This window comes from Paramormyrops kingsleyae, chromosome 3, assembly GCF_048594095.1.
Source record: "Paramormyrops kingsleyae isolate MSU_618 chromosome 3, PKINGS_0.4, whole genome shotgun sequence".
In the NCBI taxonomy this organism is placed as follows: domain Eukaryota; kingdom Metazoa; phylum Chordata; class Actinopteri; order Osteoglossiformes; family Mormyridae; genus Paramormyrops; species Paramormyrops kingsleyae.
The window spans coordinates 17,979,267-18,005,116 of record NC_132799.1 but is presented as its reverse complement, the minus strand read 5'-3'; the positions used below and the strand labels follow the sequence as shown (position 1 = coordinate 18,005,116).

General features: G+C 42.9%; 1 protein-coding gene across 4 annotated transcripts; it reads right to left on the bottom strand.

Moving 5' to 3' along the window:
• Positions 1 to 891: 891 nt before the first annotated feature.
• On the bottom strand, positions 892 to 24,695 carry thbs2a (thrombospondin 2a). Of its 4 annotated transcripts, none has more exons than XM_023830265.2 (23): positions 24,579 to 24,695; positions 23,635 to 23,706; positions 22,695 to 23,248; positions 21,745 to 21,829; positions 18,263 to 18,474; positions 15,528 to 15,668; positions 15,000 to 15,093; positions 13,757 to 13,930; positions 12,475 to 12,651; positions 11,951 to 12,124; positions 11,545 to 11,672; positions 10,102 to 10,254; positions 8,209 to 8,427; positions 7,213 to 7,320; positions 6,615 to 6,774; positions 6,374 to 6,492; positions 5,953 to 6,187; positions 4,501 to 4,728; positions 4,151 to 4,422; positions 3,961 to 4,058; positions 3,320 to 3,459; positions 2,709 to 2,739; positions 892 to 2,396 (listed from the first exon to the last, which is right to left on the bottom strand). In XM_023830265.2, the coding sequence occupies exons 2-23, from the start codon at positions 23,699 to 23,701 to the stop codon at positions 2,393 to 2,395; spliced, it is 3,573 nt and encodes a 1,190-aa protein (XP_023686033.1). In that variant the 5' UTR covers positions 23,702 to 23,706; positions 24,579 to 24,695; the 3' UTR covers positions 892 to 2,392. The 4 variants fall into 4 exon arrangements, with proteins under 4 accessions (XP_023686033.1, XP_023686032.1, XP_023686034.1 ...); XM_023830264.2 differs by lacking the exon at positions 24,579 to 24,695 and adding an exon at positions 24,225 to 24,541; XM_023830266.2 differs by lacking the exon at positions 24,579 to 24,695 and adding an exon at positions 24,225 to 24,541 and having other exon boundaries at positions 13,757 to 13,927.
• Positions 24,696 to 25,850: the final 1,155 nt, after the last annotated feature.

Sequence of the window (25,850 nt, the reverse complement as noted above, 5' to 3'; positions counted from 1 at the left end):
AAGCGAAATTCCGTTATATGCCAGTCCGCTGTATCCGATGCTTTTTCTGCATGTTTGTAAAGGCGCACGGCCGGACCAGCGGACCTCGTCCTTTATGGATGATATTCCATTATAAGCGAGTCCACTATAACGGGATTATACTGTAATATTTTAGATGGAATTTAGGAAAAGCTTAACTCTGCTTTTGCCAGTGTTTCTCATCCAGCCTCTGCCACCCGTATTAAAATTGATCGAGTAATACTGGTGTCAGAATGCTCACCACCTCCTTATGTACAATATTGATCATTTTTTGGAAGGTATCAATGGAAAAAAGGCCGCTTCGGCTGACAGCTATAAAAACCTGAGTGGTGTCACGGCTACCAATGTTAGCTGTGTTGCAAACACAACAATCATGTGACTGTCACATGAGTCCAGTGTCAGAATGGCAACCAACCAACTGTAAGGGCAGGTGTAGTCAGTGGAGCATTAATTATAAAGCCACCAGAATTACATGTGTCCTTACAGTTGATGTAAAACCGACCATGTGAACATGAATATGGTTTGAGAAATAGTACAGTAAATCCATCCATCCATCCATTTCCTGTAACTGCTTTTCCTATTCAGGGTCGAGGGGGGTCCAGAGCCTATCCTGGAGGCTACAGGCGCAAGGCAGGGAACAACCCAGGATGGGGCATCAACCCATCGCAGAATAGAATGGAAGGCAAAATAGAGAATAAATGTACTTTTAATTTTTTATTAGTATAATTTGTGGTTTAAATCACAGTTAGTGAAATGCACTACATGTTTTTGTGTGTGTTTCATATGAATGAAGTTGCCATGTTACAATCATACGGACAATGTGACATGATGTCTCACACCACATTCCCTAAAAAAAGTCACAGCTAACAAACATTGATAATGAAACGAATATAAAATATTTATTTATGAATCATCTCTCCAACAGTGAACATGTACAAAATGTTTGCTTTATAACTAAATCCAAAAATGAGGTGGGTAGCAGGAAAATTTACATTTGTGCATCATAAACCATCAAAAAATATGCTACTAATTAAAAATATAAAATAATGCTTTACAAAGAACTAGTAGCTATACATTGTCAATGTTTTGCATCTACGTATCTGTGATTATTCATAATATATAAAAAACAATGTATGTGTAATTGCATCTGGCTTTTTATGTTTAGTAAAAACCAAAAAGTAAAAACCCACTGACTGAAGATATCAAAAAATGTGAACGGCTAACATAAATAAGCATTTGTTGGTTAAACCATCATTTCTGAAATGACACCACTTGATTTGCTGATCTGACGTTGTTTAAACATCTCTGCACAATCACACAACTGGAGAAAATGCCTGCCTTTTTCATTTCATTGAATACATTGTGCTTTATATTTTGTGATTTTAGGTGAACATACCAATCAAACGAAGGCACAAAATAAATCTGTAAATATATTTTTAAAAAATATCCTGATGTATGGAAAATTTGGATGCTGTAATTCAATGTGTTTTGTACTTCAAATGATGAAATTCCGTCAGTGTAAACAAATAAATAATTATTTACAATCTTTGGCAAAAATGGAACAAATCTAACATCAACTAATAATGCTGTAAGACAAATATAAATAATTTACAGAAGAAATTATCATACAGTCTAAATATAAACATCTTCATCCGCCAAAAACTTAAGTTTTTAAATGATCCCTGTTAGAATATAGGGATAGACTAAAACAGACTATATAAAATTTTAATAAACTCAAATTAAAAATTAATTCAAGAACTGGTATGCATTCAAAAGGTATGTATTCAAGATGGCAGGAAACAATGCAGTAACAACAAAACACAAAAGAGGCCGTTTGTGCATCGAAGCCGAGGCCGAAGAGGACGGCCACCGGCCCTCGCGGCCCCCGTTCAGTTTGTGGTGGGGCAATACATGGATGTGAAGCGTGGTCCTTCATTAAGGATGCATCAAGAAATCTCGTATCAAAGTGCAAGAAAAGCCTGACACGCCATACCAGCCGGATCCAGGAAACCGAAATGTGTGTGACCAGTAATAAAGATAATGGGGAAAAAAAAGTCAAAAACGACTAATTTTTAAATGATCCATTTAAAACACTGTTGAAAATTAGATGAAAGTACTTGGGTGTCAGGGTAACAGTATGATATCTAGAGAAGAGTACGACTCCCTTCGGTGCTGACATTTGCTCGTCCTCAGACACATCTGCCTGCCATTGGCAGACCGGGTTAGGAGTATGCATTGTAGCTTCCATAGGGGCGGGACTCTCACTTATTAGCCAATGGATGGAGATGCAATTGGTGGGAAAGCTTGATGACCAGTAGGAGACTGAGGTGAGTCTGTCCAATACTTCATCATTGTCATGTCAGATGTAGGTCAGTTATCTGTAGGAGAAATAGGTCACATTTACTAAAGTATTTAAGCTTGGTCCATCTGAAACAATGGCTAGAAAAATGCAAACACTTGTTAAGAGTGAACGCATAGCAGAAGGCGTGAATATTAAAATGGGTGTATTTCATATACGCAGGAGGAAAAGGAGCGGTGGCTGAATTTCCAGTTAGATTAATGGATTATTCTTCTTTCTTTTGCATTAATTACAGATCCAATCATCAGGCAGGTCAGGCCACTGCAAGACGTGAGAGGCAGAAACAAAAGCGTGTTGCTAAAGGAGATTTGTGGTTCCCCGTTACCTTTACCTTATCAACACAGGGGCAAATTCCGGGTTATCTAGGTAACAAAGCAAAGTTCCAGTCTCTTAACAATGCAGATTTAAAAAAAACATTTCCCCCCGAAGGTTTAAATATGATAACATCATGTGTTTTATTTTTACACTTATTCAAAGTCACTTGTCTAAAAGTTTTTAACAATTAGGTACTAATTATTTGATTATGTGTCCTAATGGGGGGAAGACAAGGGACCCTTAGTTTTTGGTTACAGTTCCCAGTTCACAAACTGCTGATCTTATCAAAATACTAGCAATATTTTTTTTTTTGATTTTTCAAAAAAAAAAGAAATGGTGAACTAGCGTCTAGTCCAGGAAAAGGTAAGCTGCAATCAAAAATATTTGTATACATGTATTTTATTTGCACCTAAAATGTTAATTCAGCATATAAATCAGTGGAATAGCTATGGAAAGTTCTGATGATATTAGCATGCAACCCACTTCCTGCTATTTACCATGTTCTTTGTTTCATTAAGCATTAAAGTTGGACACATTGTCATCTAGTTTGCCAGAGGCTCTTGTAAGTAGCATTGAGTTGTACTCTGACAGGTCTGGAAAACCACGGCGAACTCTTCAAGGGTTTACCTCGGCACTCGTATTTGAGATCGGAGAAGAAGATCAGCTCCTGAGAGAAGACAAACAGCCCTAATCTGCCTCCAGCGTACGTCTTATCATAGACAGGTCCCGAGTCAGCCATGATCTGCTTTCCTTCATACACCACGACCCTTGAAACAAGGACAGAACCGGAACTTGTTTTGGCTTCTGTGCCATCATAGAGTGGACAGCAGATGGGTTAGCAGGTTAGGAAATGGTTAACTGAAAGTTTCTTAGAACATAAGAAATTTACAAACGAGGGGAGGCCATTAGGCCCATCAAGCTCGTTTGGGGAGAACTTAACAAATAGCTCAGAGTTGTTAAAATCTTATCTAGCTCTGATTTAAAGGAACCCAGGGTTTTAGCTTGCACTACACTAGCAGGAAGATTATTCCATACTCTAACTACATGCTGTGTAAAGAAGTGCTTCCTCAAATCCATTTTAAAATGTTCTCTCGCTAATTTCCACCTATGGCCAATGTAGTATTTAAACTAATACTGAAGCAGCTTAGTTGTGTTCTTAGTTGTGGGTGATGTCTTGAAGTATATAAACTGAATTGTATTAAAATGTTAAAATGAAAATATCTACATAATACCCAAATGGTTCAATAAATGCCAAAAAGCTTCCTCACCTGATGAAGCCAGTCTTCGGCCTGTGGATGAGGTGCCACCGGTATGCAGTGTAATCTTTCCAGCCAATGTTCTTGGGGTCGTGCCACAGAGTTTGCACCTGGGGACAATTTAGAAAACGGGACGTGAGGAGCTACACCTCCTGCTGCTGAGGATGAAGATGAAGATGAGTGTAAGGATGAGGTCACCCACCTGGCCAGGGGTGTTGCCTGTGTGCCACAGGGCATTCCGCAGGTGCTCTCCGGTGCCTGTAGTGGAGTTGACCACCTTCAGGGAAACTCCAGAGATGCCAAATGCCTTTGAGGGTTTGTCCTCCCAGTAGGTTTGTGTGATCTGCTTCCACATCACCACGTAGAAACGCGCGCTGGATTGGTAGCCAAATACAAAGCCGGCGTAGTCGTCATCCCGGTCGGTGTTGACGTAGAATGTGCCGCTGAAGTCCACTGCACTGAACTCATCAAAACCTATGGTGGCCATTTAGGGTCAGTAAACATCCCTGCAGTGCATTCACATATTGGTGATACAGCAGACATTTGACTCACCAACGGCAATGCCAGGATCAGAATTGGCAGTCTGCACCAGCTCCTTGCCTTGGTGCCTCACCACCCAGTTAGGGTCAATCTGTGTGGTCCCCTTAGGGTCCAGGTGGACCATCTGAAACTTCCTGAAGTCAGTGACACTGATCTCGTTGTTCTCTGGACACACGTCAAGGATGTCAGGGATGCTGTCGTTGTCAAAATCATCTTTGCAGGCATCGCCGCGACCATCTCCTGTGTTTGAGAAGGATCAAAAACATTCAGCGGATTTGCAGTAACTGTGGATTTGACCAGTTTGCTATATATGAACGTCCAATACATTTTTTTCAGCTTCAGTGCAATATGAATTGATGATTAGTATATTGGTATTACTGGGAATTTCCTTACAAATGTGACTGAAAACTGTGGAATCCAGTGAAATGTAACAAAATAAAACAGGGAACTCTCCATTAGAATGACTGGAGGGTTCAAAGTTCAAAGTAGCAACGTTCCTTGACTTTGGGGCTCTGCTAAGCAAAATGCAGAATATCAGCTGCTATACTGAGACAGCTTCCACTCGAATACATCATTTTAGAATGGACATCCTGCTAAAAACAAACCCACTTGTTAAATGGAGGGAAGAATGCAGATGGCAAATTAAGTGGACCCAAAACGCTTAGCATCTATTAGCTGGCGAAGTCCCGCACAGCCATTTGTCTCTTAAATAGATACCAGCTGATGAATTGTCGTTTGCACGGAAGTCCCTGGTACCACGACAAGTTCTGCCAAACTGATTCATTGCACAAGAGTAATTTTCATTGCGCCATGTGCTGAGGACATGTTTGTTTTTATTTTAAAACTAGAATGATTAATCATCAATGTCTTGTCTTTAAGTGCCTTTCTTAAATCGCTGAACAGTACGGCATTCATTTAATAACAGATTTGTTCTATAACTTGCAGGAACTGCTACGTATGCTTTAATCTAACCCAGTCACTGAAGCCAGTCAACAGAAAGCAACACATATGCTGCACTCAAACCAATTATTCTTGGCTGTTTTGTCCATTAGCAGTAAATTAAATCACATTAGTAGTTCTGTTTTCCACAAAAAACACGGGATTGTATTTAACATAGCACTTATTGGTATGGGAAACAAAGATGTTCACCATGCACTCTGATGACTCTTTATTCAGTTAAGTTTTGGGTGATCTATAGCAAGATACAGGATAATATCCTGAATGAGAAGCATGAGACATTGAAGAGCCACCATACTAACAAATTTATGACATGTTTCTGAAAGATGAAGCTGAGCAATAGCAATGGGAGGAAACCCACACAAAAATGAGGAGTACATGCAAGCAGAATATGCTTTAATTATGAATGATTTTTGATTTAATCTGGTATGATACAAATTTGTTGGAAATATGACTCATAAAAAGAGCTAGCAAGGTAAACTACTGCATACTGTGCCCCTTCTTTACCGTCAGCGTCCAACTGGTCTTTGTTGGGCACCAAGCGGCAATTGTCCCGGTCGTCAGGGACACCGTCGTTATCGTCGTCATAGTCGCAGGCATCCCCTTTCCCGTCCTTGTCATGGTCAGCCTGGTTGGCGTTGGGGATGTAGGGGCAGTTGTCCAGATTGTTCTGGTGGCCGTCCTCATCTATATCCTGGTTGTTGTCACACTGGTCACCCACCCGGTCGTTATCTGTATCAGTCTGTGGAAAGTCAATGAATTGTAACAAAGATGTAAGTACGACAAATATTGTTGGTGGAATGTCGGCACCCGCGGAATGAATTCCAAGAAGTGTCAGCAGGAGTTGGTATCATGGAAGAAAGGGGATAATTCTTTGAATCGGTATTTGTTCTCTCTAATAGTTCTTCATACTGTTAGTCTCCCTCACCTGGTCAGGGTTATGCATCAGTGGACAGTTATCACATTGATCGCCTACGCCATCCAAGTCAGTGTCCTTCTGGTCAGTGTTATACATGTAGGGGCAGTTGTCATCCTCATTCAGAATAGCTAGAGGTGAAAATGCAGCATGAAAATCTAGGCTTTTGCAGGTCTGGTTACATCACAGAGTAGTCACACACAACCATTTGCATAATGCAGATGACATCAGAAGAGACAAGAGGCTCACGCACCATCACCATCGATATCGACTGCACAGGCGTCGCCCTCCCCGTTGTTGTCGGTGTCAATCTGTGATGGATTGTGCTCATAAGGGCAGTTGTCACACCTGTCGCCCACGTCGTCTTTGTCATAATCAAACTGACGTGGGTTGTACAGCAGGGGGCAGTTGTCCTGGAGGAAACAAAACAATATATTTTTTTCACGGGCATTCCCATTTGGTGAGTCAGCTGCAATAGCCACCCACCCCCCCAATCAAACTTCAATAAACTTTCAAGTGAAGAAGACCTTCGTAAACAACTGCAAAGTCAAAAGTGAGAGTGCAAGCAGCCAAAGTACAGACAGTTTCTAGTAGTTCAGTTTAAACTGGGTCTATGCCATAGTTCATGGACTATTAGGGGTCCATTAGAGGCACTGAAGGCACTCGCTCTGCTTGAGAAGCTGTTGGCAGGAGGAGATGCAGCTGTCGAGCAGTCTTCTCAGATCTCTCCGTCACTGTAGTCCAGTCCTCGTCCACCAGCCAAACCTTTATTCTTCCTCGTGGTGAAACACTTGTCCCGTCCAATGACCCAGTTACCCTCACAATAAATGGTATGGAGGAAGAAGACACACCCTCTCATCGTCGATGTTGTCGTTGTCATCGTCTTTGTCGCAAGCATCTCCTTGACCATCCTTGTCAAAGTCTTCCTGCCCAGAGTTTGGTAAGTTGGGGCAGTTGTCCTATAAGGCAGAGTTTTAAATGCAGAGCTTAATACTGACCTCGTACTGTTTCTCTTAGTGTGCTCAAGCCAGAAAGACGTTAAATGAGCCTCCTGAGCTATTGTACACCACTAAAATTCATGCTGACCAGCAGGATTGTGTCATAAGCAGGTATATGAATGTTGTTTATATACAAAAGTGTCATCTCAAGAACAAAAGTGTAACACATTATTCAGAACAATATTTTATATTATCTCTAATCTGTCATCGTCTGTTTTATATTGCCCCACTACTAGACACCACGTATGAATATCTTTTAAAATGTTACTTTGATGGGGCAATGGAATGCACTAATAGATGATGAGAAACATCTGCACTTTGAAAACTAAAAAAAGACCAAAAACAACGATGTTTATGGACAGTGATGAATTTCAGGCGTCCATGTAACTTAGGCTAATTATTTTTTATTGACAGATTTCGTATGTATAATACCAACATATTATGTTGGCTTTCTGAGCGAGTAATCTAAATTTAAAACCATTCCTTTTCATGTAGATGCACCACAGTCACTCTTAAATTGCTGTGCGAGAGATGCAATTTATCTTCATCATTATAAGTCAGCTATCCATCCATCCATCCATCCATACTTCCTCCATAATGGCTTTGCCAGTACCCCTTCATTGTGAGGAGCCAGTCTCAGAGCACATGTGGCACACACTCACACACTAAGGGCAACTTAGATATGCCACCAAAACGTATGCAAAATGCAAGCAAGGGGAGAACATTTAAACTCCATGCACAGAGAATAGTGCTGGTGACCCACAACCCTGGAGGCATGAGGACACTATGGCATCTCTCATCTCTGTCAGCCAGCCCACTTCTCCAAAACAGAGTTTTCACAGCCCGTACCTTTTTGCAGTGATAGGTGGCGTTGGCCCCGCACACCAGGTTCTGATTGGGCCAGCCGTCCAGGTCGGAGTCCTCGCCGCAGATGATGCCGTCGCCCGCGTAGCCGATCCTGCACTCGCACTTGTACATGGGGTCGCTGAAATGGCTGAGGTAGACGCACTCGGCGTGTTTGTGGCAGCTGTGGGTGTTGTCCTTACAGGGGTTTTCGGGTTCACACACCTGTCACACACAGGCAGATGGAGTTAGCTCAGCGCTGAGTCAGGCTCACATCTAAACGAAAGGCAATGAAATGTATTTGAGGCCTTAACGCTTTACACCTGTATCAGTTAGGGCCAAATTTCACAGCTCTTTACATCTCCGTGCACTGGGAGGAAACTGCATTCATTAAACCACAAACTGTCAAGCTGTATTGTTCAGCTACAGAGCAGCTAATTTGTTTAAACAAATCTGGCAACCTTCCTGTTGTTTAATAGCCAAAGGCTGCTGTAGCCAAAGGTGTGACGTAACCATGAAACAATGACTGTATCCAACGTTAAATATGGAACAGTGCCCGTATCCATAACAATTACATCCAAGGCATCTGACATAAAAGTTCTGTTTTAAGGTTTATGCAGAATTAAAAAACTACTTATTGCTCACTAAATCTCTAAAAAATGTTGTTTATTGTTCTATCACATCTTCATACACATAATGAAAAAAGAAACCTTCAAACCTTCACAATGGATGTAGCAATCATGCAAGATTATTGGTCAGTGGTAGGAAATTGACTGGTGAAGCAAAAGAGGATCCATAAGCAAACTGCTGCCTGTTGTTTCCACAGCAGCGAATCAGCGAATGAATCACAGACACACCCAGACACACACACACACATGTAGGGTAAACATATCCTTATGGGGACCGTTCATTCATTTCGATGGGAAAAATGCTAATCCTAACTATGACAACCTTAACCCCTACTCTGCCCTAACCATAACCATAAGTAACCAAACAAAATACAAGAGTTTTTGCATTTTTAATTTTTTCATAGCAGTCACCGATTTTTATATAATAGAGTTTTCCCTTATGGGGACCAGGAAACCGGTCCCCATAAGGGAAAAAAACGGATATTTATCACGTTATGGGGAAATTGTGTCCCCATAAGGATAGGTATACCCGCTCACACATACATACACACACATACACACGCACACACACACACACACACACACACACACACACACACTCACAGGCACACTCATTTCAGCCAGCTGGGACCATGAAGCAAACCTCTGGTTCTGCAGCCCTTTCACAGAACCACAGACAGAAAGAGAGCCCTTGAGTGATGAAAACACAAACTGGTGCTCCATGTTTAATAAGATCCACTCGCAAATGTGGTCGTAGTTCACCTCAGTAATCTGTAACTACATTATTTCCCAAGTTTAATTTGACTCCACTCCACAGTTCTGACAGCCTAAAAGAACTGAACTATAATCATAGTGATCCCAAGCTGTGTCCTCTTTGTTCAAACAGAGATTATGGGTTGGGGAGGGACTAAGGGACACATTTGCTTTTAGCAGCTCATTAACATGTGTTGTGAGCCTATTTTTTTAATCCAGCTAACGGTGCCCCCCATTCTTGTCTGATGGGGGGAGGGCTGCTTTCACATGACACTTAAGCACATTAGACAAATGAGAAGCACTAAAATCATGGTGACTTTGTTGACAGGTCATATATTCATATGTTGATGAGCACAACCCTCGAGGCTCTGCTCTGAAAATTCAAATTGGTTGCAGCTACAGCCTGTTCTTTTGCTCTGTTTGAAGAAGCTGTTTGTTGAGCACATTTACGGTAAATGTGAAGTCTTCATGTGCAAAGTCTTAAATCACGGTTCGACAACAGAGGCAACTGACAGACCTGCTTGTTCTTCTTGGCTGCCTCCACACCCATACCGAAGGGCTGGTTGCCCTTGTACCGTGGGGGGCAGGGCAGGCAGTGGAATCCTGGGTTGGTGTTGATGCATCTCGGCGAGCCATGGAGTTTGAAGCACGTATCTGACACCAGGTCACACTAGGGACAGAGGTGGAGAAAAACACTGGGGGTTCACTGAGAGAATCTGAGAATTCTGTATTCAGTTCCCTGTTAGAGGAACAAAGCACCAAATCCTGTAGGGTGTCCGATTGCACTGAGCTGTCAATCAACCAAAAGGATTCCAACAGAAAGGGGGTTTAACCAGTCAGTGATTGACAGCACATAACCCGCCCACTAATGGTTTTGAAGCTGCATGTTTCCACTAACAGTACCAGTCAAATCCCTGGGACAGCAGAGTGATCCCACCATTGGGCCCTTGAGCAAGGCCCTTAACCCCAGTTGCTCCAGGGGCTGGCTGACTCTGCTCTCTCCTCTATGCCAGTTTCATGAGGTGGCCTGATCAGATTCCTCTAAAGCCATTTCTACTATGTTTAAGTCAGGTGGCCAGGTCAGCCCAGTAATAGAGTGACATGCTGAAGTGACTCAAATCGGATTTTTTGCCTTAATGTGACACAGATCTGATCTTTTCAGGGCTGTGTGGACACGCAAATCTGATCTTTTCAAATCGGATTTGTGCCACTTTCATATGTGGTACTAAATCGGATACGTATCCGATTCGCGGCCATGTGACCTGAATGTGACGCTCAGATCGGAATTCATGTGGCTTTTTGCTTATACGCGTGCGCTGACATCATCTGCCTGCACCGGCAGCGTGGGAAGGTAAAAATGGAGGAGAGCTGCAATAACAGTCAGTGGAAGGATGGAGAAGGTGGGGATTTAATTGGGGAAATTAATCTGTTCAAGCTAAACTGGAAGGAACCTATCGTATTAGAGTAGTATTTGAAATAATTGCCAAAGAAATGGACACGAACGTGGCTACAATGCCAAAGAAAAATAAAGAGCCTGAAGTCAAAGTTTAAAGAGGCAAAAGACTCGAATCAGCGCAGCGGTCATGGCCGCACAACGTGCCAATTTTACGGCCAGCTTTTTACCCGTGTAAAAACGTGTCGATGTGCACATGCGTGACGTTTCGGAGGACATTAACCTTCGCACACATTACAGTCAGATACAGGTCACTGCTTATGAATGTGAACCGTCAAGATAGACAAATCCGATCTGAGCAAAAAATCGGAATTGAACGGTGTGGCTGGCAGTGTGAACGTAGCCTATCACTGTCCTTTGTAGGTGGCTTATTCAAACTTGACTGGTGCTGTGATCTTTAGGCTTGTGGGGCCGGAGAGTCCCATGAATTACACAGGACAACCCAAGATAAGCTGCTTTCATGTATTCTGACATGACACTCGGACTGCAAAATATATGTCATGGTACCTCATTGATGTCCTCACAGAAGGTGCCATTGCCACGGAAACCCACGGGACAGGGGCCACACTCCCATGAGCCATCAGGGGCACTGTTGCAGTCCACTCCACCGAAACATGGGTTAGAAAGGCAGCCATCTGCCCAGAAAAGAAGCATGGAAACACCTTTAAATAACAGCAAGAGGACAGTGGAAAAAAAACTAGCTAAGTCCCTTCTTACTTGCCCAGACTTAATGATCAAGATTGATGGATTTCCTCTGTATGCAGATTAAATCTGGCTGTACATTGAGGTAATTCCATTCCGGTGTGTTATACAATGATTAGCTAACCTCTGATGTAACAAAGGAGTCTCTCACACAGTGATTTAAGCTCTGGACCCATTAGCCAGTGATGAAGCACTGTTACCATGAACCTACCGACAGGGCAGTCTTGTGGGTTGCAGACATCAATGTCCGTAGCGTCTCCCTGGCATTTCTTGCCGCCATACTTTGGGCGGGGGCTGTTGCAGGCATGGGTGCGACTGCGGATTCCTCCTCCACAGGTAGCAGAACAGGTCGCCCAGGGAGACCAGGGACCCCAGCCACCGTCAACTGTAATTGGACAGATACAATCCAGGGAATTTCAACATAAAGTACATTTTATTTAGACAATTACATTTAGAAAAATCCATATACTATATGATACTCTAAAGTATAAGGCAATTGAGTAAAGTAAACTCAATTGAAAGTCAGTTTTTTTCTCCTTAAAGAAAATACTACTTTTATGAGATTGAAAAATCTTTTCAAACTTGGCTAAAGACCCCAAAGCTACAAAGACCCCCCGACTGCTCATTTCCTTCCAATGCTGACAAATAGATCAGAATGAAAGTGCTTTCGGGCCAAAGCCACACATGCTGTCATCTGATCCTCTGTAAGTGACCCTGCTGGAAGCTATTCCTCACCAGGACAGGGGCTGGCCTCGCACTTTTGGGTCTCTCTCCCACTGCCGTCGCAGTCTTTGCCACCCAGCTGGGGCACAGGGGAGTTGCAATGCCGGATTCTGGTGATCTGGCCCTCGCCACACGTCACTGAGCATGACGACCATGGTGACCACAAGCTCCATCCACCATCCTGACGGACTGTGGTGCAAAAATAAAGTTAACAGCAGCCAATCAAAGAACTAGTTTCACCTTTAAAGCAGTGATGTCCAAATGGTCCTTTTGTTTCTGTTGTACTTCACAATGTTCTCAACGAGCACATTCTGCCAGAACTGCTCCCCCCCTTAGCTGGGAGACTCCCAGACCCCCACCCCCATGCTACCACAAACCAGAGAACATCCACTTTCATTTTCTGGGAGGGGGATTACTGAGAATAAGTTCTAGGATGTATAATGCAGATGCCCCACTGAGAGGAGCCTGATTACATTTCACTGCTCTGTTAATCGATCTCAGCGGATGGTGGTTTTGGGTGGGGAGGTGGTCCGGGGAAAGGAAAGAAAAACACAGAGCCTTGTGTGACACGAGTGCACAAATAAAACCTCTGATATATTGTGGAGTTGAGCTTGGAACATGATTTTTGACACTTCCATGCAAGCCATCATTGTAGGCTTTGCCGTGAGTTGGTAAGACAGACTATGACACACACACCCCCTGGTCATCTTGCTAAGGTTAAAATCTTGTGTGTTTTCCCAATGGAATGTATTTCCACATGGTGGTTGACCTCACTGATCTCCTCCAAAATGTTTTGGGGGGGTTGCACACGGCCCTATTTTCTTGAGTGCTGAGGAAAGTAGGGACTAAATAAACTTTATTTACTAAGTAAATGGGGGTTAGAAGGAGGTCCTGTGCTCCTGCGCAGGAAATGAGATTTTGCCCCCCTATCCCAGACAGACCATTAAGCTTCCCTAACAGGCTCTGTGACAAACTTGATTCTAATTACTGGCCACAACAAACAGCTTTTTGTAATCAATCCACCTGCATGGCCAAGTACATAGACGGACATACTACAAAGTCATCTTTGCTGTCCCAGAATACAAGTTCGTGCCTTCCTCACTTGGACAAGCAAAGCTTCAAGGAATCAGCATGACTTTGTAGTTTGCTATTCAATGGCTATACAGAGTGTCAGCTATATATGCCGTCACGTGACTTCATGTGTTCTACAGTACCATGCCAACACTTTTCACCTGATATGCATAATCCATCCACTTCCTTCTGCATTTTGACAGAAACATGAAAGTCATCTCACCGCGGCTGTCGCATTTCCTCAGGCTGCATTTGCGGGTCTGGATGGAGGGTCCGGTGCAGGGGTTGCTGGTGGCATCACAGGATCTGCCCCTTTGTTGAGTACCCGTCCCGCATGTCACCGTGCACTCCGTCCACTCAGACCAGGGGGACCATCCATCGTCACTGCCGTTTGCTGCTGACACACAAACAAAGCGTCGCAGAAAATGGGGGCGACATTTTCATTTTATCCTAGAGCTGTGTAGCCAAGTACTTTCAAGATTGTAAATTAATAACACTGGAATTTTCACCTCATTATAATTTGTTATTTCTCCCTTGTTTCTGTGGAACGTTGAACAAGAATTAGTGACACGATGCAGGAAGCTTGCATGGTCATTGGACAGTGTGGAGGTGGTGCAGACAGGCTATGGAGGGAAAGTCACGTGACCAGGACTATCCACACCAAATTGTTCCGCTGATGTCAGATCCAGAACTCATAGCTGGTCATTTGGTTTCAATTTGTCCCTGAGGCACAAGTTTCAAATTTGATTTTTCCCCCCTCTCACCAAACTCAGTCCTTTGCCCTTGTGTTTGTTGCTTTTGTGACGTCTTGGCACCGTCTCCGTCAGCTATCCCCACAAAGAGAAAGATCCCCAGATAAACTCGTCACCCCCTGCCAAGTCATCGCATCATGTGCTTTGTGTTTTTTGTCCCTGTCTTGCGCGACTTCCCAGCAATCCCGTGACCTGGATTCCTCCTCTATTAAATGGATAAATATGATTTTTTAAAATATGACTTTCTATTCCTAGGCTCACTCTTATTGTTAGGGAAAGTATGTCATGTTTATGTGTGATGTCACCACCCTGGGCTTGATACAACAACCAGGAGAATCCACTATCTATGACTTAGTTAGAAGTATTAACTTGCACTACAAATATATGGCTTAGCCTTAAAGCTTCTTAAAAAGTTTCATAACAATAATAGGTTACTATCATTAAAGCTTAATAAACTGGGAAAGTTTCTTATCCTGGTTTATGGACCATGTCTCTCAAGTCCAAAAGATGTGTGTGTGTGTGTGTGTGTGTGTGTGTGTATGTGCGTGCCACTTCTGGTCAGAGCATATTAACTGTACATTTGAGTGGATTTTATAGCTATAACTTTTGTTGTCAGATTGGACTATTAGGAACAACACAAGCAAGACAGAGGCCAAGAAATCAATGCAGGCATCTGAGAGCGATTCCATGTGTCTAGCAGGAGCTGCTACTTACACAGACAGACAGGACAGCACTCCTCCTCGACGAAGGAAGGGCTCGAGCAGGACACTACCGGACATGTGATCTGGTGACACAAGATCTTTGACTCCTGTCGAGAAATGCCATAATGATCACATGATGTCAATTATGTCAGCTTTGAGGGGCCATTTTCTTCCTGGAAGCAACAAATCAGGAGGGCACCAAGGGGGCATGTAATAGGGGCTACAATCATGGAGGGCAAACAACATCCGCTGCTGTTTCTGTGAGAAACCCTCCTGTTCTGGACACATGGGTCTTCTCACACTGTGGTCTAATGTTTTAAATGAAAGTGGGGATTTTCAGCCTTAGTAATGCAGGATTTGCTTGCTTGTGTGGACATGGCTGGTGTAAGGACGGTCATCTAACAGAAAAAAGATTGCAGAATTTTGGTCTGGTACTATGTATGCTCAATCAATCACACGTGTCCTTAGCCGACCCTGAGCCAGCCTTCCCCCCCATTTCCCCCCTGCAGCCACGCCCTCTCAGTTCCCAGGTCATGCCCACCTGGCAGGTACACTTGGTGCAGCTGTCTACGATCCAGTCCTCCTTGTCCTCAAACAGACGTCCGTCCTGCCAGCACATGTGCTTCTCTTTGGTGTTTTTCATCTTTCCAAGGGCTTCCCGCATGATCATGTTTTCATCCGTCTGAGAGCAAACAAATTGGGTCAATCAGGCACTTTTCATGATGCTTTTATCTGGGTAACATCTCAAACAAGCTCTTCCGTAAACACACGTGATGTCAGTTGTAGCACATTGGAGGGGCTGTGTCACTGGGGGTTGTGCCCAGTCAGACTGTGTTGTATTGTGCCCCTGAAGTAGCCAGAAACCAGCTGCTCCAAAAAGAGCATTTCTGTCTGCACCAGCACAACTGAGATGAGGAAACTTGGCGGGGGATTCTAATACTGCAAAGCGATCCTCAAACCATTTAGCTCTCTGGGAATCTGCGTGCCTGGCAGAGTTAGGCTTGCATGGAAATTTCACATGTTGAGTTTCAACACATTCGTGGGGGAAGTCTGGTTGCATATGTACAGTATGTGCATTTGTATGCGTGTTCATCCATGTGTAATTATATGCCTGTGATTGTGAAAATGAGTGCAAAGACAGTGTGCTGATTACCTTTGCAGGAAGGAATAAAGATGTGTGTGTATGAATATATTTGTGATCCTGCATTTGAGAGTGATGGGTGATGTATGTCTCATTCTGTGCTCCATAGGGTCCAGGCCTCCCTGTAACCCCAGCCAGGATCAGCAGTTGGAATGGATGGATGAGGTAATATATTTTCTGCAAAAGTGCATTTCTCCAGGATATTGAGTATCATTATATGCATGCATGTACATATGTTTCCACTGCTGATTTTGAATGTGATGTATTTGTTATATATGTGTGGGTCCAGTGCATTGCACATCATTGGCTCCGTATGTGTGTGTGTGTGTGCATGTACCCAGCGTATCATTGGCTACCTGTGTGTGTCTGTATAGTGCATCATTGGTGTGTGTATTCAGTGCATCATTGGCTCCCTGGTTGTGTGTATATTGCATCATTTGCTCTGTGTGTGTATGTGTGTGCGTATAGTACATCATTGCCTCCCTGTGTGTGTGTGTCTAGTGCATCATTGGCTCCCAGTTTGTGTGTATGCGTAGGATGCTGGACACACCAGGCAGCTTCATCAAGCTTCCAGGCCATCTAGCCCTTTTCCCAGAGTTTGTACCCAGACTCCCTTGTTGTGCCGTGGCTCCCAGAGGAAGTGCAAGACCGTTAAAACCACAGCCAGACACTCTGTTATTCCCATTCACTGCCAAAGGAGAATAAGGCTTGAAAACAGTGAAGGAAAACCCAGAAAGCCCCAAGGCCGCCTGCTCGTGCAGCTCCTCCTTCCTACAGGTGAGTCAATAGATAGCAGGATCCAGCCAGGAAGCCGCCACTATCACAGCCTTACCTTTCACTTCCTTACTATTATTAAAACTATTCACCAGAATCCTGGTAAAAACACAAGATGACTGTGAAGGTTGGATTTATCCAGTGGTTTCTGCATGGGTCTGTGCACTGCTAGAACATTAGATTTAGTTCTAAGCAGGATAAAATTTAATGACCAAAATTGGGAACTGTATCAAGTCTTTGAAATGACATGGTTTTAATCGACATTCTTGCAATGCATCTACCCACAAACAACCTAAATGAATGTTGCAAAGAATTAAGCCCAGAGGTACAGCTGAAACCAGCAACGTCCTACATTTTGACAGGGACATTACTTGCTTCAGCAAAACAAATCAATTAAACCTGATCAATTTCACCAAGTTTCTTTGTTTCAGGTGCAGTCATATTTAATCCTCAGACTTAGCCTTTCTTCACGTATAATGTAGGCAACATATATCGACACTGAAGCATGTGATATGATTGTAAATATGTCCTTAGTTCAAAAACTACCCTTTAAACCAGGATTGCAAGAATTCCAGTCCGGGTGGGCCAGTTTGCAACACAGTTTGCAGATTTCTCTGTCCAAACACACCTACTAAACTTGGTAATTAGGTAATTAAGATGAAAAATTACATGATGTAAAAAAAATTTGCAAACTGTGTTTGATGTTGGTTCTCCAGGACCGGAATTGGGCAGCCCTGCTTAAGACACTTGGAAATTAAAAACCTCTTTGACTAATCCTGTGTACCATTTGAATTCATAACTTGGAAATTCTGAATTCCTAGTCAGAAATTTTAGATGGCTGCACCCTTTATTAACAGAAGTGAAAGCTGTAGTTTTATACTGTTTAGTAGCACTTATTCTTATTTGTGGCTCATTAAATCACTCATATACACAGTACTGTCCAACCACTAACCATGGATGTGTTGCTGGGTGTTTTTATATGCAAAATACTACGTATTGTGTTGTTATCAACTGATACAGTTAACAATTAACCAGGCTAGAACTGGGGCCTGTTTCAGAAAGCAGGATTTCTTGCTTAGTCGGATTTATGGTAATCTGGGCTAAATGTAAGTGAACAAAGGTAAAGGCCATTTAAACAGAGGTAAACTGAACCCAACAAGTTATCCAGCTAAGCAAGAAATCCTGCTTTTTACTAAATGTCTTTCCAACTTGTCGTGCGGAATGCGGTTAACTCAGGTGTGGCGTCATTCCCAGCTCTGACTTCCGACCTCCGAGGTAAATGGAACGTAGCATTCATCCTCAGTTTCAGCAGCTGTAAGAATAGTTGAAGCTCTGCAGGTGGGAGGGGGGTTGGGGCTTACCACTTTCTGCAAGCCCTCCATGAGGTTTCCTACAACGATGCGCAGACCCTTGAGCTCCTGAAACATGTTGCTGAGCTCCTCACACGAGCGCTCGCACGTCTCCGGACCCAGCTCCGACATCGCCTCCTCAGTCTTCTTGCCGATGATGTTGCTGGAGATGGCCGGACTGACGTCCACTACTTCCACGTTCTCACTCACAGTGTTGGTCTCCTCTGGGAAGAAAGGGCAGGGGCAGAGAGAGTATGAGTGGCGGCTATGAGGAAGAGAGCAGAGGATGAAGGGCAGGGCAAGGTGGGATACAAAAAACATCTGATTGTGGAAGAGCCAGGGTGACGTGAGTCCATTGGGGGAACAGCATAAAAACTTCAAGGTTAGAAAATCTTCATGGCTCTCCGGGGCCTTGGAACATCACACTGCTCCACAGATGTCAATGTCACATGCATGGTGCCTGCAACTCCATTCAGCTTCCACACTCCAGTGTTCACCAAACTGGGAAGTTCTCCCCAGGCAACTGTAGCTGGAGCATTACTCAGGAGAGGATCATGGGCTGTTGGCAATGGAGGAGGGGGGCAAACAAAAAAAATAAATAAGAAGGTAAGGAGAAAAACAGCTGTGGGCTTTTGAAAGTATGAGAAATCTGTGCTCGCGTCATAAATCCTAGGAAGCTTTGAGAAAACACTGGAATTCCCGAGGAAATCAGACGAAGGGCACTTATCCTCTTCTGTGAGATTCTCTACAGGTGAGGATGATTTAAAAAGTGTGCTGAGGAAAAACTTAAAAAATAAAATTACTAGCTAGTACTTCTGTCAAGCAGTGAACATGTGGATCCTGTGCGCCGTATTACACATTTTGTTGGTTTCAAAGTGCAAGCGAAACGTCTCGGAAAATCCAAGAATTAAAAAAAAAATCTGAAAAAAACCTTAGTGACAATATCATAACAGCAGCACATATCTTGAAAAGGTATATTATGAAGATGTACAAGAATTAATAACAGTAGTTTTCTCTCTGTGAGGTCTTAGTGTTAAATCCTGCAGATCCAGGCAGCTCTTGGACTCCTGCTGAGTTCATCTGCGTTAAATGTCTACAAGAATTTTATCGGATCTCCGGCTTGTTACCGGACCAAGCTTGGCAGTCAGTCTGCCATTTTTTTGGCAGCACACTGCTCGAGAAAGAGGGAACTCCATCTGTGTCCATTTGCATTATGGGAAGAGAGGGAAGCATACAGAAGTTTGAGGTGTCGTGGGGAGGGGGGGGGGGGTCTTGAGCAAAGGCAGCATCCCTTTTCCTGCCAATATGGAGTCCTGATCTGGGTCAGAATGTCTAGCAGTGTCCGGTCACTCAATGGGTTATCCATGTGTCCAAACACTGCCCTGTTTTTGATCACAGTTCCAACTACTATGTCTGTGAGCAACAAGCTCCAAAGAGAAGAAACCAGTAGTTTAAATCCAGTTTGCAGCACCTTCCTAACACACTGGTGGTATGGATATACAGCCTCTCTGAATCCACACTCACTCCTAGAAGCTTTCAATACAAAACAATATCAAAGATGCCATAACTTAACCCAACACTAGAGGCAAAGGAAAATGTGCATTAGTCAGACAGTGAACGCTAACTTCTCGGAAAGCAGAAAAAAACACTTATAAGAATTGTGTATATTGATGTATATGGGGTGTGATTTCCTGACAGACACAAGTCTTTTACTCCCTTTTCAATCTGCAAGGCTGACTCATCCATCCATGCACGTCGATATGTGTGACTATGTTTGTTGGGAGAGAACTGCAGACACTAAATCCCACAACTGGATCCTATTAAATGCAAGTTAAGCCATGTCCTACGTGGCAACAGTTTTTATGATGAAGGAAATTTTGGGCTGGTACTCTGAGCATTTCAATGCCCGGGTGAAACCCAGCCTGTGGTTCTGTTTAGAAGTTTTTCCACACTCCCTGGCTATGATTGGCTGGAACCCTTCAGTGGGGTTTATTAACCATATATAACCGCTATCCAAAATGACAGCCCTTGTGGGATTAAGACATCCTGAAACACAAACATAAAGTCTTCATACGGCTTCATTCCGTCACGCTAGAGACAATGTGGTTCCACCAAATGCAAAACCAGAACCAACGTCCTGACATACTTCACCACATGCTGGCTTGAGTCCAAAGGAAGGATGGCACAGTGATGGAAAAAATTAAGATTCAAAATCCAAGTGGGTGGGATTACTGTGACCCACCAATCACTGCCCGATTAAGCCAAGCAGGAACCAACAAGTAACCAATGGGATGTAGGTTAAACGTCACAGTGATTTTCAGTGCACAATAACCCTACCTACTATTGGTTCAAAGCCTCATGTCTCCCGTCAAAAGAAGCAAGATGGATCCAGACCAGGATGGAGCTTTTTCCAAATCAACAAATCCATCTTTTGAGTGTGAGAATGCAAACACAGAACTAAAAGCTCATGTGAAAAAAGGCTTGATATGGACCAGCACATGACCTCATCACTGGCATGTGTGTATGCGTGCCTCTCTTAGGAGGGTTGGGGTCTATTCTAACAGTACAGCTTCCATCAAATCTTTGCACTTGCGGCCAATGCAAATAAACGTAAACATCTGCCCTGCTCCCCGTGAAAGCTGTGCGACATTACCGACACGACAGTTTCCCAAAAGCATGATGTAATACAGTAAGATATTTCCACATAAAAACCTGCACACGTTGTGGCCTACTTGCACAAAAGGGGAAAAATACAAGCTGGGAACAAAGTTCTTTTCTGTCCGTTTTACCCAGAGCACCATTTGCAGTATGTCTGCGCATAAAGAGCAGACTCTCTCTTATACTTAAGGCTGACATTATGCCAACTTCCGGCATTGTTCTCACAGCAGTGGGAGAGCTGTCCGGTCACATCAGCATGACAATAATAAAGCCAAAAATCCAAAAGGAAGCACTTGAAACGTTACTGATATTCTAGTACGGTGGCTCAGCCAGAGGCATGTCTCCTTCATAGGCTTGGGGGTTCGAATATTATCTCCAGGTACACCAGTTTCCCCCCACAGGTCAAAGACATGCAGTTAGACATTTCAAAATTGCCAATGCTGCATAAATTAATGTGTCAGAGTGTATGCATGTTAGGAGAGGGATGGATGGATGGATGGATGGATGATATTTTTGCGAGTAACATATCACCCCCTACTGGCCAATTGAAACATGTACACTCTTGAATGACAGTGTGAATTAAAAATGGGTAGATTACATAAAATTAAAAAATGGACAAACTCAAACACTAATTCTTATGTTCTTATGAATGCTAGCATTGCCCACTGTCATGTCTACAAACCCGGGTCGGAATGATAAAAAATTTTGTGAGTAAAACAGTGGCCAGGTCTTTGGTTTTATAGGCAGCCAACTTGCAGTAGAAAGCTGACCAGACTTTCTTATGGCTCTATATGTGTGACAGAAGGCACCTTCGGGGACTGGCGTTCAGTCCCTACCTGGCTTGGCCACTTCGCAACCTTTGCTTCGCAGTATGTCATTCACTGAGGTGTCGAAGATGAAACGGACGTTCTGCAGCAGACCCTGCAAGGAAGACAGGCAACACCGTCAGCAGGACAAGAGGCACTGCGGCGCAGCAAATGCATTTCATCTCAAAATGGATAACAAATGGATAACAATGCACTATAAACACAAAAACTAGGTCACTGCAAAGTGCTGACACTATAGTACATTTCAAAAACAATACTGTGATACCCCAATATCCAGAATCTTGCTCTGTGGACATACATCCATATAAATTACAGACTCTGTTTAAACCAAGCAGTTTCTGAGAGCCATACAGTATCTATAAAACCTTTCTATAATTAGACAGCCCGGCTCCTATGAAAACCCTAATTATGAGTCAGGGCACTTCGGGAGAAGGAGTGACTCTTTATTTCTCGTATTTTTAACAAAGCCTGCCTCTTAACAGCAAACCACACAAACTAATAAAAAGTGAGACGGGAAAATCTGGGAACTGTTTCTGCTGGACAAACAGAGGTTCAGTCACAGGACGTGCAACAGGACTAAGACAGAAGCAGCAGCGTGGGGGCTACCTGGTGTCTCAGTGTGATCATTTATAACACAGTTTAATGGGACAAGGGACCCCTCTTACCAATCCTATTGCCCCCCACCCCCCAGCCCCTTATTTATACAGATGCTGACACAAAGACAGAGAAGTGATTTAACATACAGTACATAACAGCACTTAGCTTGTTAAACAGCCAAGTGAAAAGAAGATGAATTCAACTTAGAATTATACCTGCAGCATTAACTAGCTGACACAAGAAGTATTTAATAAACTTATTTGAACCACGTCTGATTGTAGGAGTCTGCAGATGATATTAGGGTAAAAGGCATCACCTAGCAAAATGATGGGGCTCTTTTTCTAGCTTGTGGCCATACTTACCCTGAAGTGGTTTTCACGCATGGATCCCTTGGCAACGAACATGTGGGCACCATCTGGACGCAGCCGCTCGTAGAAGGGCTCGTCCAGCACGAAACTATCCACCAGGCTGCAGCCCACGTACAGGTTGGCATTCTCGCCCTGCACCTGCAGCGTAATGTTCTTCCACTGTGAGTCGGCCACGTCCACATCCTCAAAGGACACCACGTTCTGGGAGCCATCGAGCCAGTAGACCAGGTCCAGAGAATTGGCGCGGCCATTGGAGACGATCTCGAACTGGCGCTTGCCGCCAGGGCCCTCCAGGCCGAGCAGGGTGCCCCGGGAGGCTCGGTCCTGCCGCACCGTCGCCACAAACAGGAAACCCTCGCTGCTCTGCATCCGCTGCAGGATCTGCTTCAGCGCCGGTGGCCTCACCGAAGGCAGCTGGTCGAAGCGGATAAAACGATACGCAGGGGCGTTTGGGTCTTGGCCTCGGAAGAGCTTTGCACCCAGAGTCTTTCGCGTGATGTGACTTATCTCAAACAAGTCAAACACAGTCTCCTCTTCAAGATTACCATCTGTGGGGGACCGACATCGACAGTGGCAATTAGAGAGCAAGCTTGGCAGAGATGACCTTCCTCTCAGACAGAAATGAACTTAAGAAATTAATCTACCTGTTGAAATTCAGTTTTGTTTGTCAATTAAGCCACATTCGGTATTTACATATGGCCTATAAAATTCATACAACACAATTCCATAATTTTGTAAACAAGCCCCTTGTATTAAACTACCTTCTTATTATTATATTATTATAATTATAACCTACAGCCTTGGACAATTACTCATCATATATATTAAGTAATTTTCTCTACCCTGAAAAACGGTATTTACAAGAATATAGTTCATAAACTGTAAACATATGCACACACCAATCAATTTTCCAATCTAGGCATAACGTTATTACCTTGACTCTGGGAGGAGATGGAAAGGACTAAAAGGGAGAGCCAGTAGAAAATACTCCTGGAGATCATAGCTCCTTCAACCACAATAAAAAGGACACATCATCAACAGACACATTCTTCTACACACTGCAAAGCTGACTCATTCTTATGTCCAAGCTTTAGTTTGTAAGGGGTAATTAAATTAAACATAGAATATTAACATTGACTTTTCGTATACATCATTCATTTCAAACAGTCTTTCCATCTGTACATTTATTTTCCAGTAAAATAAAGCTTTTTCAGAAAAATGTTTTCATAGCCTATATACTTCATATGTATATATATTTCAAAGTTGAGAATGAAAAAAAGTTCTAAAGTATCAGGGAGAAAACAGCACGCTGAGAACCCCAGAACTAACGCTTTCGTTCTGTCGCACTTTGTTCCCCCACACGCAAGCTTTCTGGTTAGTCAGTATTCGCAGACTAAAACACCTGAATCAGCAACGTCCAACAAACTGCAGGCAAGAGTAACTTCATCTCTGAAAGACGCACAGAAATATGAAAGGATGCATGGATGCATCACCGCTTCCAAAATGTAATGAACTCTCATTTACCTGGAGCAAAAGTGCAATCTTTTTTAAAAAGAAAATATCTTAAATATCCCTTGTATAAGGCTGATAAGACGCGATGTATTCCTCTCGAAATATTATTCAAACGGTCTAAAAATAATATATATAAATAAATAAAAAATTAAGCACTGGTGCGTAAAATATTATGTCCACGGTGTCAACTAGATCCACTCTATGTGCCTTAAAAGTTAGAGGCTTGAGCGTAGCTGTGTCTTCTTATATATATAGTTTGGTATCGAGTTATCTATCATGTTTAAATATTTTTTTTTTTAAAAAATCAAAGTACTGTGGCAACGTTATTACATAATTTCTATTTGATCGCGCAATTTGCTCATATACCTGTTTGCCGGCTTTAGCTCCGCCCTTTATCTTTAAGTCCTCCCCAGAAGTCTGCTACCCTTTCTCCAAAGCCAAGCTGAGCCCTCTTCATAGCCCGATCGGAATCCGGTTTCATGGAGGAGTCATTCAATAAGAAAAGGCAAAGCCACCGTATAAAAGAGAGAAAGGCTGAAGTAAAGCCTCACTCTCCGGACAGGCGTAGGTAGATTCGAATTCCCCGGGGAGAGGTGCAACCAGCACCGCAGGAGTTAATGGGATATACAGCTCAGTAAATTATGAAAACATGTATAAAGATGCATGAACCTTTACCTATGTGCAAACATGCAAAACCGCGAATGTTTAAGTCAAAGATGATAATGAGGGGATGATGATGGCGACAAATAAGAGAAATCAACATGAATATTTAAAAATGTTACAAACAGTATTTACAATTTTGGTAGGCCCATTTATAGATTATTAATATCGTTATTTATCGTTAATATCGTTATTAATTATCGTTATTTGTCCATAGTTCATATCGTTAAATAATACCAATAGCGGTATAATAGATGCGTTTAGTTTAGATATCAAGAGTATAATCATGTTGTAACTTATAAAGAACTAAATTTTTAAAAAAAAGGAAAAAGAGGTGAGAGGTTTAAGGGACTTTTGAATGAAGGGAGAAGTTTAAACATCTGGCTATACGTAATTGAAAGATTTTATTACTGTTATAAAGTTAGGACTATGGAAGCAAATAGCCATTCTGAGTTTCTTAACGGAGAGATTTTATCCATAATTAACGCTAAATATACGGTGAACACCATTCATGCAAAGCATACATCAAACCGATGTTCATGACTTTTTACTGAAAAGGGGTTCAGGAACGCATCCTGCCACAATCACACAAAGTTTAGTGCATTTAAATAATCTGCTGCATATCTTGGTAGATACCGCAGATGATTGCCCCAATAATTATTTTGTTTCCATACAATATGAAATATGTGATATGAATGGGTATTATTGGGTAAATAATTGCATGCTCTAAAAAAGTTTAAGCATACAATGTTTTATCCGTATGTCCTGAAGATTTGACTATGTGCTCGTTGCTGGCGAACTTTCTCCCCCAGTCTGGAAAGAATTATTTTTGTCCAGACTGCTATTTTGCTCTTGGTGTCAGAAAAGAATGACTTGTATATTCACTGGTGGGATCATACATTCCTGAGAATTTAGGGGAGCAGAAATGGTAAACAATAGGGTGACTCTCAGAGATACTGCGCGTCATTTGAATGCAGC